This window comes from Dromaius novaehollandiae, chromosome 2 (genome assembly GCF_036370855.1).
Source record: "Dromaius novaehollandiae isolate bDroNov1 chromosome 2, bDroNov1.hap1, whole genome shotgun sequence".
Classification (NCBI taxonomy): Eukaryota; Metazoa; Chordata; class Aves; order Casuariiformes; family Dromaiidae; genus Dromaius; species Dromaius novaehollandiae.
The window spans coordinates 42,682,035-42,694,627 of NC_088099.1; the positions used below are offsets into that span (position 1 = coordinate 42,682,035).

At 40.7% G+C, this 12,593-nt stretch overlaps 1 protein-coding gene across 3 annotated transcripts in view; it reads left to right on the plus strand.

Moving 5' to 3' along the window:
* The first annotated feature begins 1,208 nt into the window (after positions 1-1,208).
* The window catches only part of CRPPA (CDP-L-ribitol pyrophosphorylase A), a 121,343-nt gene continuing 109,958 nt past the window's right edge, over positions 1,209-12,593 (plus strand). For 2 of the 3 annotated variants that reach the window (XR_003259905.2, XM_026105095.2), the window contains exons 1-2: positions 1,209-1,766; positions 8,214-8,493. Coding sequence is in view for 2 of the 3 variants with exons in the window: in XM_026105095.2 (XP_025960880.1) it covers positions 1,597-1,766; positions 8,214-8,493 (450 nt within the window). In the remaining variant the exon portion in view is untranslated. Of the gene's footprint in view, positions 1,767-2,263; positions 3,504-8,213; positions 8,494-12,593 lie in introns of those variants that run through there. The other variant, XM_026105096.2, reaches the window with a different exon arrangement.

Here is a 12,593-nt window from a genome sequence, read left to right on the forward strand (position 1 = left end):
CCACCCATGCTGGCTTTTAGGTCAGACTGGCTCAGAAAAGTCTCCATGTGTGCTCTGCTTATGTTCCTCTTAGCACAACTAATAGAAACCTGAAAAGCTGTAAATAAGTTAGCTTCTCAAAAATATAAAGAGCAGGAAAAAAAATTCAGATGCTGCAGACTCTGGTCATTTTAGGACAGTCCATGAATAAGACACTGTTTTGTTCCTAAAAATAACGTCCACCAGAAGAGCATCACGGCCCTAAGCGCATCCTCCTTCTAGAAGTGCAGTCACCTGAGTTAAGGAGTACAACTTACTGAGTCTAACACCAGCTCCTTGACTGACAAGAGCTGTTGTGAAGAAAACTAAAATCAAGAGCCAGCCCCTCCTTTCCCTTGGGAGCTGCTTTTCAGGAGAGGCTTTGCTGCTGGCCCCCACCTGCGCTACACTGCAGCTGTGCAGCAGCTGTGTCCATGCCCTCTCTCCTGACTCCTCCATTCCCACCCTGACCAACTGGCTCCCCTCCCTGGCTTGCCCTTGGACATGCCTTGTCACTGCAGGCTTCCTGGGTGACTACTGGACCAGGTTTGACTGCAGTCTCCAGGCTCAATCCTGACCCTGGTTCAGGTTCAGCATCCCACTCTGCTCCCAGCACACCACACCCTGCAGCGCCAGAGCAGCCAGCCCTCTTTGCTCCTCGGCAAACGAGCTCACAACAGTCGTTTCAGATTTGCAGTGAGGCGTCAAAAACTGCCAGATGAAGGTAGGCCGTAGTGCTGATATTTAAATGCAAACTACACAGCAAGATGTGTAAGTAATGAAACCAGACACATCAATATGAGCCATATTTTGCTGATTACGCGTGTGTGACTTGAGGACGTGCCCAGCAAGCCCCCTCCTCCCTTGGCCTGTGCTTCCTCCGGTGCCTAACATCTATCAACTCTGTGAATTTCCCAATCAGCCTGTCCCGGCTGCTGCCTACGACGCCAGAACATCCCAGCTTTTTCCAGTCAGTTGACTGCTGCTGTTATAACCTCTGCCTTCCAAGGCTGAGGACAACACACACCAGACTTTGGCAGGCTAACTGAAACGAGGCAGCCCGCTCCAAACAGCAAAGCCCGGGACAAGGAGACAAGGCGGGCGGCAGCGCCCCTCGCCCCCCGAGAGCGCCTAACAGCCCGCTCCCGCCTCGACGCAGGTGAGAGCTGGCAGGCCCGAGCCGCGCATGCGCCGCGCGGAGGCACCGGCGCGCCCTGTAGTTAAAGGGCCCACGGCTGGACCCTGCTCATGCTGCTGCCCGCCTGCTTTATCCTTATTGGGGTGTCCTGCCCGCAGCGCGGGAGGCGGGCGGGCACCCCAACCACCCCCTGGGGGCTCGGCGCGTGACGCAGGGCAGTCCGCCCGGCCGCGCGGGAGCCGTGCGCAGCGCGGGGTGGGCGACGAGTAGGGCCCGGTTCCGGCGGGGACAGGCGAGCGGGCGGACGCCGCAGGGCAAATAAAGCGGGGGGGCGGGAGGGCGGCTGCGCCGTCCCAGCCGAGCTCCTGCTGCTGGGGGGCGGGGAGGGCGGCTGGCGAGCGGGAGAGGCGCGGCGCCCAGCAGCAGCCTGCCCCGCGCGGATGGAGCCTGCCAGCGGGAGCCGCCACGCCGGGCCCGCCGCTAGGCCGGCGGCGGCAGCGGTGCTGCCGGCGGGCGGGAGCGGGGAGCGCCTGGGCGGCGCCACCCCCAAGCAGTTCTGCACCGTGCACGGGAGGCCGCTCGTCAGCTACACGGTGCGGGCGATGGAGAGGTAACGAGCCCAGAGCCGCTCCGCGCCTTGCTGCCCTCCTCCGCGTCTACCGCCGCGCCGCGGGCCCGGGCTGCCCGCCGCCGCCGCGCCACGGGCCGCCGGGGCCTGCGGCGCGGCCTCCCCTGCGCGTCCTTGGTGTCGCTCTTCAGTGGGATCCAGTTCCCTCCCCCCCACCTCCGCAGTTAAAACGTGCAGTAAACGGCAGGTAGCCGCAAACACGGGCCTGGGGGCGGCAGCGGGCTCGGGCCGGGCCCCGAGAGCAAAGAATATAAGTGTCTCAGCGGTCAGGTTTTCCGTTTTCCTAAGACTGTTGAGTTCTAGGTGTGTGGCTGGCAAGTGATATATTTTTGTCCAACGTTAATGTAACGCAAGTCTTGTGTCACTTGAAACACTGCGGGAGGGAGTGGGGTGTCGGAAGTATTCTGTGTGTTTGGCAGTAACTTGTAGAGAAACAAACCTTTAGATTTTGGAGGGAATAAATGGGGGGGGGGGGGAGAGGAAGGTGGTGAAAAGAGATGGAACTGCCTACTTCTCCCGGAGCTCTGAACTCATGGAAACTTGTAGAACATCAAAATTGGGACTCTTTTTCCATTCCCACCCAGAGAGGCTTCCCTCGGGTCACTTGTTACATTATGAAAGCAATATTGCTTGTTTTCTTTATTTAATTTTCAACAGCAGCTAGTCACAAAGCTAAACACATCAGTAAGCAAAACCTCTAATCCAAAGCTTGTCACAGCTGTAGCTTCTGCCAAAATGTCATGGGAATCTACAGAGAAAAAGAATAATATCCTCAATCAGTGTGTTAGAGACCTGGAAAAAAGCACAGAATGAGGTTTGGGAAGGAAGTGATATTCACAGAAAAATAAAACATTACTCATAAAAATCTTTACTTCTTACTGCCAGTAAGTCCTAGAAGAATAACAGTTCTTTGAGCAACAATATTACATTTATGTTCTAAAGCTGCAAAAAAAGTAGATGACTGAGTTCTAATGGTACAGTTTACCCAAGCAGATGATCCTAACTAGATTGCGAGAGAATCAATCAAGTGCTTTCTCTCAGCTTTAGGAGTGTAGTAATTGGTGCCAATCCTCTCTTAGGCAGAACTTTCTGCCATCTCTGTACTGACTTGGATGGAGTGTATGTGTATGTGGAACTGGGAACAGATGTAGTTTAAAGCTTGAAATGACTTGTTTTCGTCTTGATTCCTTTGACTCTGAAAGTGCAAAGGAGGTACCATTTTCTTATTTTGTGTAAATGTAAGCACAGAAAAATGTAATATTATTGAGGAACTGCAGCTTGTCACATCATCTACCATCCAGAAGTGGCAGATTTCCTGTGTTTAGTTTGATACTGTCTTCTGATGTCTATTGTTTACCTGCTCTAATTGAATAAATCATTAGCTCATTAGCCTGTAATAACTTCTCACTGGGTTTCTAGTTATCTCACCTACTTCAGCTATTTTTCAGCTTGGGGTTTTTGGTCTGGAAAAAAATGTAGCAGCATACAGACAGAAATATATTGGCAAACCAAGAATATGCAGCTGCTTTGCATGTGCCTTTTAAACATGACGAGATAAAAGATTTTCACGCTATTCAACTGAAAGTAGTGAGAACCTTAAATATTGATGTGGAAAACTGGCAGTCAAGAAGACAAGAGCAGACATGAATGAATAAGCAGCATATCCTGTTGCCTAGGATAACAGAATGCAGAAGGTTGGCCTGCCAATAACAATCAAAGGTAATGCCCTAGCAAGGGGACGTAAGGAAATGTAAGATAGGGAGGAAAGATTGCTTTTTATTACCAGTACAGTGGTGCTGATAGAAGGTCAGGCCCAGGTCCTACCTTGGGGGTAAAAATAAAATATATTAGAAAACTTAAGTGCATCAGTTTTCCTACAGATTTGTTTCTGCTTTTGCTTAATTCTGTGGGGCTTCTGTATCAAGTCCAACAGAACTGCAATGGTGGTCTTCCTTTTTGCATCTACACACAAGTACGGTTCTTCCTTCAATTTAATTTTTTTTGTATGTTTGTTTACAGTAGGACCTTTCTGATTCATTTTTTGAGGGAAGGAGGAATCTTACTTCTGTGTGCACATGCATGTGTGTGTGTGCACACACATACATGTTGAGGAACTTCTCTAAGTTAGAGAGGAACACTATCTAAGGTAAAAGTTTAAAATTTCAGGACAGATAAGTTGCACTGCTCTCCTGCTCTGTTCATATTTCACCAACCACTGAAAGTACAGTACAGAGTTAATGTGTTTGCTGGAATAAAAACAATTATCCAATGGCTTCAACCAGCTTCTTTGCTTACAGCGATGTAGTCTCACAAAACAGGTGGCCTGATGTCAAAAAACGTCAGCTGGGGGAAGCTTCCAGAGAACTGCCTCTTTGGAAATGTCTTTTATAGTTTATTTGCCAAATATTTTTATCCTCATTGGCTGATGCTTGCTCACTAGTTACATAGGTCATACAATTGCATTTTTGTTAAATGTAGACTAGCACATTAGTTTTGCTTGTCTGGTTATCACTAGCTTATTCTTGAAATTGCTTACCAGCTAAAAATAAAGATAGCAGATGATCCAAGTGTTTTACCTTTATAAAGATATCACTTTTGTTATCTTTTCTGATCAATAAGGAATAACAGTTTAGTTTTTCAGGGAAAATGGATTGCTTCTGCACATGAGATGCTCAAAACTTGCTTAATGTATCTAGGAAGCTTTTCAGATTTAAAATCTCCCTGGTTGCATTCAGTGTTTTTTTTTAAAAAAAGTATATATTTGTATATTTTTTTCATACATCAAGAAAGTCAAAAAAAGGGGGGGAGGCAAAAAATTATGCTTGCTTTTTGCCTTAGACAGTCCTTTTTGTCATTTGGTGTTTGAATAATAATATCACCAAAACTAATGTAGTAATTTATGTTTCATCTCTGAAGAGTTTCAGTGGCAGTGAAAGATTGTATCTTATGCTACTAAAGCCATCTCAGCAGTCACTGCCTGACTCTGGCCTTGTTTTGCTGATGCTAATGGTGATTTCAGTAGGTTGTATGTGAGGTAAGTTGCTACTGGTCTGGGTAAGAGTTGCAGAAATTGACTGCGAGTGTTTAAGCCTTTTGTCAGATTTAAGGCTCAAAGTTGGTACTTGTTTTATACACAAGTAAACTAATAGAGGATTAAAACCTCAAAATCTCACTGGTACCTGAGCCTACTCTTAAGTGATAAGAGTCTCAAAGCATAACCTATCTATTATTTCACTTCCTTTACAGTCCGTGTTTGTTAAGTCAGATAATAGCTTAATCTGTTTCCAAGTTAATACATTTTCTTGGAGCTCTAGCTCAGCTAATATAAATGCATATACTTTTGCTGAAATTTAATGAAACAGTATTGTTTTCCACTAGGCGGCTGACCTAGTTAGAAATCTTGCACTTCAGTAAGTGATGACCAGCAGGGCAGTCTTAAAGGAACATATAGTCCCTTTTTGCCATTTTCCTTTTACTAATCTTGAGGTTGTCTCAAGGCAGCTGTAAAGTGACTAGCACTGGGACTGTTACTTTTCTTTCATTTGGTCAGACATGATTTTCCAATATAGGACTACAGCCCATGTGGTGTAGAAGAAGTAGAGTTCTGTATTTGTTATGTTTTAAAGCATGTGGGAGTACGTTATTCAGATCTCTTCCATGCCTTGTTCTGAATATTTCTAAAGCTTGCATCATCAGACAGAATGAAAGATTTTTTCCTTGATTTAATATTTTAAATTGGAAAGGATATTTATTATTTTAAAAGTCTTTTTGGGCAGGTCCTGAATTTATTATTTTAGTGTGAAATCTGCTTTCGAAAGAAAAGGGTGTGACAGATCAAGGAAAACAGGTCCATTTGCTGCCAGGTCGAGTGTCCTCTGACAGTCTTTATAGTTCATTTATTAAATCACTTTGCAACATTTCCACAACGAGATCTTTAAAAGTTAAGCAACGTGCATGACACACAGTTCCCATTCATGAGAAATTTGTAGCATACTTTACTGAATTAGTACGTTTTAATGAGTTTTGTAAAACACTTCTGATGGGACACTTTATGCAACAAAGCACAAACTGTTCTTCTACCTAATCAATCTAGAGGTTACCTCCATACTCCTTCAGGAATAGATTGCCTCTCTGAATCTCATCTCTAACCTTAGAACACTAGTCCAGAGTGAGTTTAAGAAGGACATACTCAAGTTTTTGAATGTGTTTATGCAGACACAGGGTGGAGCTGTGACCGTGTCCTGACACTTTTCGGTGTATTGTACCACTGGAGGCCTTGAGCCATTCCAACCCCGCATGCACAGATTTACCATGGGCTGGCCAGTACTTCAGTTCTCTCCCTAGTTCTCATGTGATGCTGTGTACTCCACAGTTGCATCATAATCTTTTTTGTTTGACTCCAGAATGGGAAATGTCATTGCTTTTCCTATGCCGTCACTCGTGAACATGCAGACTGTCTTCTGTTTCTTGGAACTGTACAATTCCTTAGTCTTTCTGCAAATAGAAGTGCAAAGCTCTTATGTTCTGTTAATGTGAAATAGCTCTCCTTGAATTTTGCTTTATTTAAATGACTGAATATCAATATGCAAAGATGATCTGAGATGAATTCAATTTGCTTGCCCTAATTTTGAGTTGAAGTCCTGCAGAAGTGCGAAGTTTTGTGGCTAAGCGTAGGACTGTGCCAGGACTCATTTGAGAGTTTTACGAACCTTTTGATGAACCTGTGGTGAATGACAATTCAAAATGAGTCTTGAAACTGTATAATTTCAGATTTTACATGTGCACAACTTTTAATAAGAAATGCTGAGAATGTTAGTTTGGCTGTATTTTCTGTGTTTGTTAACAACAAAATGAACATGAGGAAAGAAATTTTTTATCTTTAAGAATAGGGCTTCCATTTATTTTATTTTTAATAGTTCTTTTAAAATTCATGAAAGTGTAGTTTTCCATGGGCTGTTAGTTACAAAACCCACACAGAAGGTGGAAGATGTACTGGTGTTTTATATAGTTCTGGGGAAATGATTTGCCTTGCAGATGACTTTCCTTTTGGAGTAAGGATAGTTCCTAGGCAATACCTTCTCGTTTGTTAGAGTAGACGCCAGGAGGTTGAGCCTATGCATTTCTGAAGAGCCATAAATTTTTTGCTTTTATTTTTTTTTAATTGCAAGGGTTTAGTAACCTTGGTCCTTCTTGTGTCTGCAGAATCGTTTTCAATAGCTTTACTTGTTTTAATAGTGAGAATATGCCATACTTCTCCCTCTTTTTGCAAAGCCAGATTTGTAGGCTCCACATGAGTATAGTAAATAAATTGTTTTTTTCAGTTCATTGTTCATCTGATTAGTTTTGTCTGTCGTGCTAAAAAGAAAAAAAGTAACTGTCATCTGTGGAGATGCAGAAAGGAAATAAAATAATGTTAAATCCTTTTCGATGTTCTCTATATAGCATTCAGGAAATAAAACACTTGAGTAATTGAATTTGAATTGTGACATTTTCATTATTTTGAAGCACAGTATGCTGCCTGTGACTGTAATTTTTGTTCTTAGGTCCTTTGACCTAAGTATGTAAGTATGACTTCAGCCAAATTTCAGTTATGACTGTTTTTAATCTTGTGGGTTCCTCCTTCCTTCCTTCCCCATGATAGAATTAGGCTGATACCTGTGTTAGAAGCCTGAAGTTTTTAAAAGCACTCTGTTCATATGATGGCAACTGTGGTTGGCATAACTTCATTTTCATGTTTTGCTACCTTCCTGCAGTAGAAATCTGCACACACACACGTATGTATACATATGTGTATTTCTTCCAAATTACCAGCATAATGTCTTCTGTCAACACTTGGGTGTCATAGTCTTGATTCATTGGCAGTCTGTCTATTTCTGCTCATGTCTGCCTTGATATAATGATCGTTGTCTCCAGAGCTCTTCCTTGGACCTATTGCTGCCTTGCTCTTATTCACTTGTATGTAGTGTACTGCATACTAGAAATTGGTATGTTCTGGATCCCAGAATTTACCATTTTACTGGAGACTGAATTTGAGAGAAACCAGAACTGTAGAAGGCTTATGATTGATTTAGAAATTATATTTGAAGCTGGAGATGAGGCTGGAGTTAGAATTGTTTTGAGGACTTTCTGAACGATCATCAGAAGTTTTTATTTCTGCAGACTGTTTTTTTGGAAGTGAGTTCTCAGAATTCCAGTTACTTTGACATCCACTTACTTTGACATCCACATATTGGTAGAGATCTTCTCATGTAGCTCTCCATGTAGCAGGGATAGGCTGCTAATGTACAAACAAAATATAATTACTGGAGAATACTGAGATGCTTTATTTAGCCATCTTGATTTTTTTTATATTAATTTCTTTATCTCAGGCAGATATTCGTGATTTTATTTTGTCATTCATGTCTACCTTTTCTGTACTATTTCTTCCAGGATAAGTTGGATATCTGACATTATTGTGGTGGTGTCTCCCGAAAATATTGAAACAATGAAGACTATCATTCAGAAATATGGCCACAAAAGAGTTACAGTAGTAAAAGGTGGAATAACACGTCACCGATCAATTTTTAATGGACTGAAAGTATTTGCAGAGGATGAGTTTTCCAAATATCTGCTCCAGAAACCAGAAGTAGTGGTTATCCATGATGCTGTGAGGCCATTTGTTGAAGAAGATATTCTGTTAGAAGTGGTTATGGCTGCTAAAGAACATGGGGTATGTACTATATAGCCATGCAACACTGTTTTATATATAGTTTTATATACTGTACAGGGTGAAAGTGGAATCTCCTTGGATTTGCATTAATGATATTATGTTGATTTTTAAGTAGAATAGATTGAGAACTCTATGCGGGGAGGTCAGACTGGAGGAGACTTTTTTTTTTAAAGGCAGTAGGCATTGTTTGCTATAGAGAATAATTAATGACACACAGGCTATCAGTAAAAAATTAATCTGCAATTTGTTAGTTGAAATGTAGCTAGGCTAATGATAATTTACCTCCTTTTCTATGGGGAATTCTCATCTAATGCTAATGTTTGTGTTTGCTAATTGTGTCCAGAGAAGAGAGCAGTAGATTTGTTGAGTAGCAAACATTATGTGCATTCATCTCATACTTGTATGCAAATCCTGAGTAGGTAGGTGGCAAGAGAACTATCTCTGTGTTAACACTAGATTTGTCTAGAACCCTTAAGCATTGCAAACTGCTGGGAAATGAGGAAGCTGGAAGCCTCCAGCATGTGGCTGAAGATCTTCCTTGTCATCACTGTGTTTGAGGACTGTGTACTTTCTTGGGAATATTTACAGGAACTAGAATGATTTCTGAGGAAGTAAGTGGTAAGTGACCAGGAGGAGCTGGTAGAAGTTACGTTGATGTAAATAGAATGGTAGAGTTATTAATGATATTACCAGCAAGAGGAACTGGTGGAGAGACTGGCTGGCAAGGATGGATAGCGATATAAGAAATTCAGGACTTAGCCACAGGCTTATTTGTACAATTTGGTATATTTACCTTGTACTGAACTCAGAACTGAAGTTCCCCAATAATAAATGGGTAAAATGCTTCCCAACCTCAATGAGATGATTCAAGGTTAAATCCATGAATGGCATCAGATTGTTTGGATGTTAGGAAGCTAGGAAAATCTGCTGCTGCAGATTTCCTCTCTCAGGAAATGAGGTTAAAGATAAGCTAACTGACAGATGTGTTTGCAACTTTAACAGTGAAATAAAGAGTCTAAGGGATGAATTCTGGTATTTCCTTAGTTCCTCCTTTTTTTTTTTTTTTTTCCCAGTGTGCCACCCGTTACGTGATTTAATTTTCATAATAAATATTTAAGGACTCTCAGAACGTATTTGCATTACAAATCTAAACATATATAGCTTCCTAGCAATTGGCCTATACTTTCGTAGGTTGGCTTCCTTAGGAATGGGAATAAAACAGAAACTGTGCTCTGTAGTTTTCAGTGATACAGCACATTGCTTTCCAAAGTCACTTGAAGTTAAAATCTGTTAGGAGCTTGACAAGGTTTCTGACCTTTCTTATTTACCAGGAAATACCTTTCCAGAATTGATTCTCTGCCAAAGACTTTAAAATAAATCCACTTTGTAAATCTGTTTTAAAAGAGAGTCTTTGAGAGTAGTAGAAGAGTGGGATTAATTGTGCTGATGTGGGGTTGAAATAACTATTTTCTGAATGTGTTTTTGTTTAGGTGTCTTTATGGTTTATCAGACTTTATACTTGGCTTGGTGTATTTTAAGTTGTTAGAGCCAGAAAAAATTAGTTTTTCTTGAACCTGTTACAATTTTAATGTAATGATTTTTTTCTGTTTTTCCTTTTTTTTTTAATTGGGTGTAAGACATCGCACCGTATTTTCAGTAAAACAATAGAGAACCAAGGCAATCTCCACAGACCTTCTCAAGGCAGTGTACTCTGAACTTCTGACTGATAAACATCTCCTTGCCTAGATCACCTCAGTATCATATGATTTTATACAGGTGATTTTACACATTTGTCATAGTCTTCTTTTCCACTATATAATATCTTTCTAAAATGTGTGTGGCATTTGATGGCTCTGTGGTGGTTTACTGTATTGGCTTAGGTGCACCGAATTCACTGAAGCTGGGCCATCAGAGAACTGGACTTCAAAAGTTGTCAGCTGCTGATGTTACCTGCCATAGTAGCTGAATTAGGGAACGTGAGAACAACTTCATTTTTATGTAACAAACTAGCATAGCTGCCTGACAGAGAGAGAGGTGGTTATCTTCACCTGACAATTGTACAGAATTTTGATGAACTAAATGAATGGAAAGCCAAGACCTTTTCTCAAAACTGACATGCATGGTTTTGAATATCAGAAAGATTTTGGTGCAGAAGCTATCACCTTTAGTTCTTCATATAGTCAAATTCTTTGCATATCTAGAAGAGGATCAGTTCTTCAATCTTTCAGTGCAAAAAGTAATTACTTCCTTTTGCATTATGTAGAAAGGTACAAAACCTGGCAGAAACATCATATTAAATCACTAATGTAATAGGAATAATGCTGTATTTTTGTTCATCTGCATACCATATAGATAGCATAATTATGAGAGGCTTTAATGTTCTTTAAAATGGCATTTGATCAAGTAAGTTATAGCATCTCCTGCTGCCAATTGTCAGACAAATAAATTACTTTATTACACTTAGTAATCAGTTTGTTATTTGCCTGTAGGAATCAAAATGTGCAACCTACCCGGAACTAATAAATTATGCCTTAAATCTTTGAAACATCCCTTGATTATGTGAAGATATAACTTTGTAACCAATTAAATTCCATTTATATTTTGGGGGTAATTTTGTAATTAAAATTACATGTTTCTAGAAACAAATTCTTTATTGCTAGTAAAAGTTGGGAAAAGTGGAAGCTTCAGAAGGCATTAGACCAAAGCCTCTAGCAATATCTTACTGCCAACATTGGATTTTAAACAACATAACCAGAAAAAGTGTTTAGAAGAATAAAGTCCGGAAGTGGGGAGGATCTTGTCACTTCTGCTATGGAGAGGGAAAAAAAATCACCTACAGTCAGAGACTGTTTTTAGTAGTTTTAATATAAACTAGATTTGAAAATATAGTTTATTTCTTTGAGTAAATAGACTGAAATCAAAACTTCTGCATTCTTAAAATTAGAAGCTGGATTCTGGAAATGGTTGAACATTATTAATCTATTTTCATAATGAGCAAGGATCTGGGCAATTCATACATGCCTATACAGATATACTGTACTGTTTAGTTTCATGGACTTTGATTCACATACACAATCAGTCAAAATAATATCTCCATCCAGAAGAAACCTTCACATATCATGATTGGTCTGTTGTTGTCTCTGAGTTTACTCAGACTCAGTGCTCTAATGCCAGTCTTGCTGTGCTGGAAGGCTGGAGCAGAGAACATGTGCATGTGCATACTGTTTTTTAACCCAATTATGCAGCAAAATAAAACACTTTATATATAGATTGCAGAGTTGCATTAGCAGAATATGGTGAATGGCAAACCAAAATACAATGCTGTTTCTCCCCTGAAGGTGCAGGAAGACATGAATGGATAAGTAGTAAGGCTCATCAGGTATGATATACTTAAGCAGAGGAGGCAGTACTGGAGCAATTCTGCTCTCTTCTTTCAGTGTTCATGTTCTTTTAGAAGCAATAACATTTCTATGTTTTCTTGTCTTCTCTGTTTTCACTGTATTGGGAATATTTTACACATGATCTTTGCCTTCTTTGTTATACTCTAAGACTGGTTTTAGCCAGCTCTACAGATTGCATTCTTTTAATGACCAGTAGCAGGCTGTTTATGATTCATGTTTATACACTTGGGCCATCTGAAGTCATTCTGTGCCTGCGTTCTCAAGGCCTCTGCTATCATCCTATACTTTGTACTTTGGGGGGCTCCTGCTGTCCTGTCATATACTTGTGCAAAAGCATAATAAAGAATTGATTATGTCATATTGTCATCTTGAAGTGATTTGTATTCCACTGATGATATGAGTTCTGTAGTTTAAGAACCTCCGACTTATGTCAATGCAAAAATACATATTATTGAGTTTAAAATACATATTATTGAGTTTAAGAGGAGTTATACAGCAACATGAGAAGAAAACAACATTTGGAGAACTATGTTATTGTTTGTGAAGATCAGAGTAGATTCAGGCTTCTGGAACTTGTAAAATTGGAAGATTTGATAGATTCAGTTACATTCAGCTGGTTTTAATTCCCTTATTTCAGTAAGCTTTAGAAACCCCTTAGTATAGAAAATTGTGATTCCTCATATTTGAGAATCACGAGCT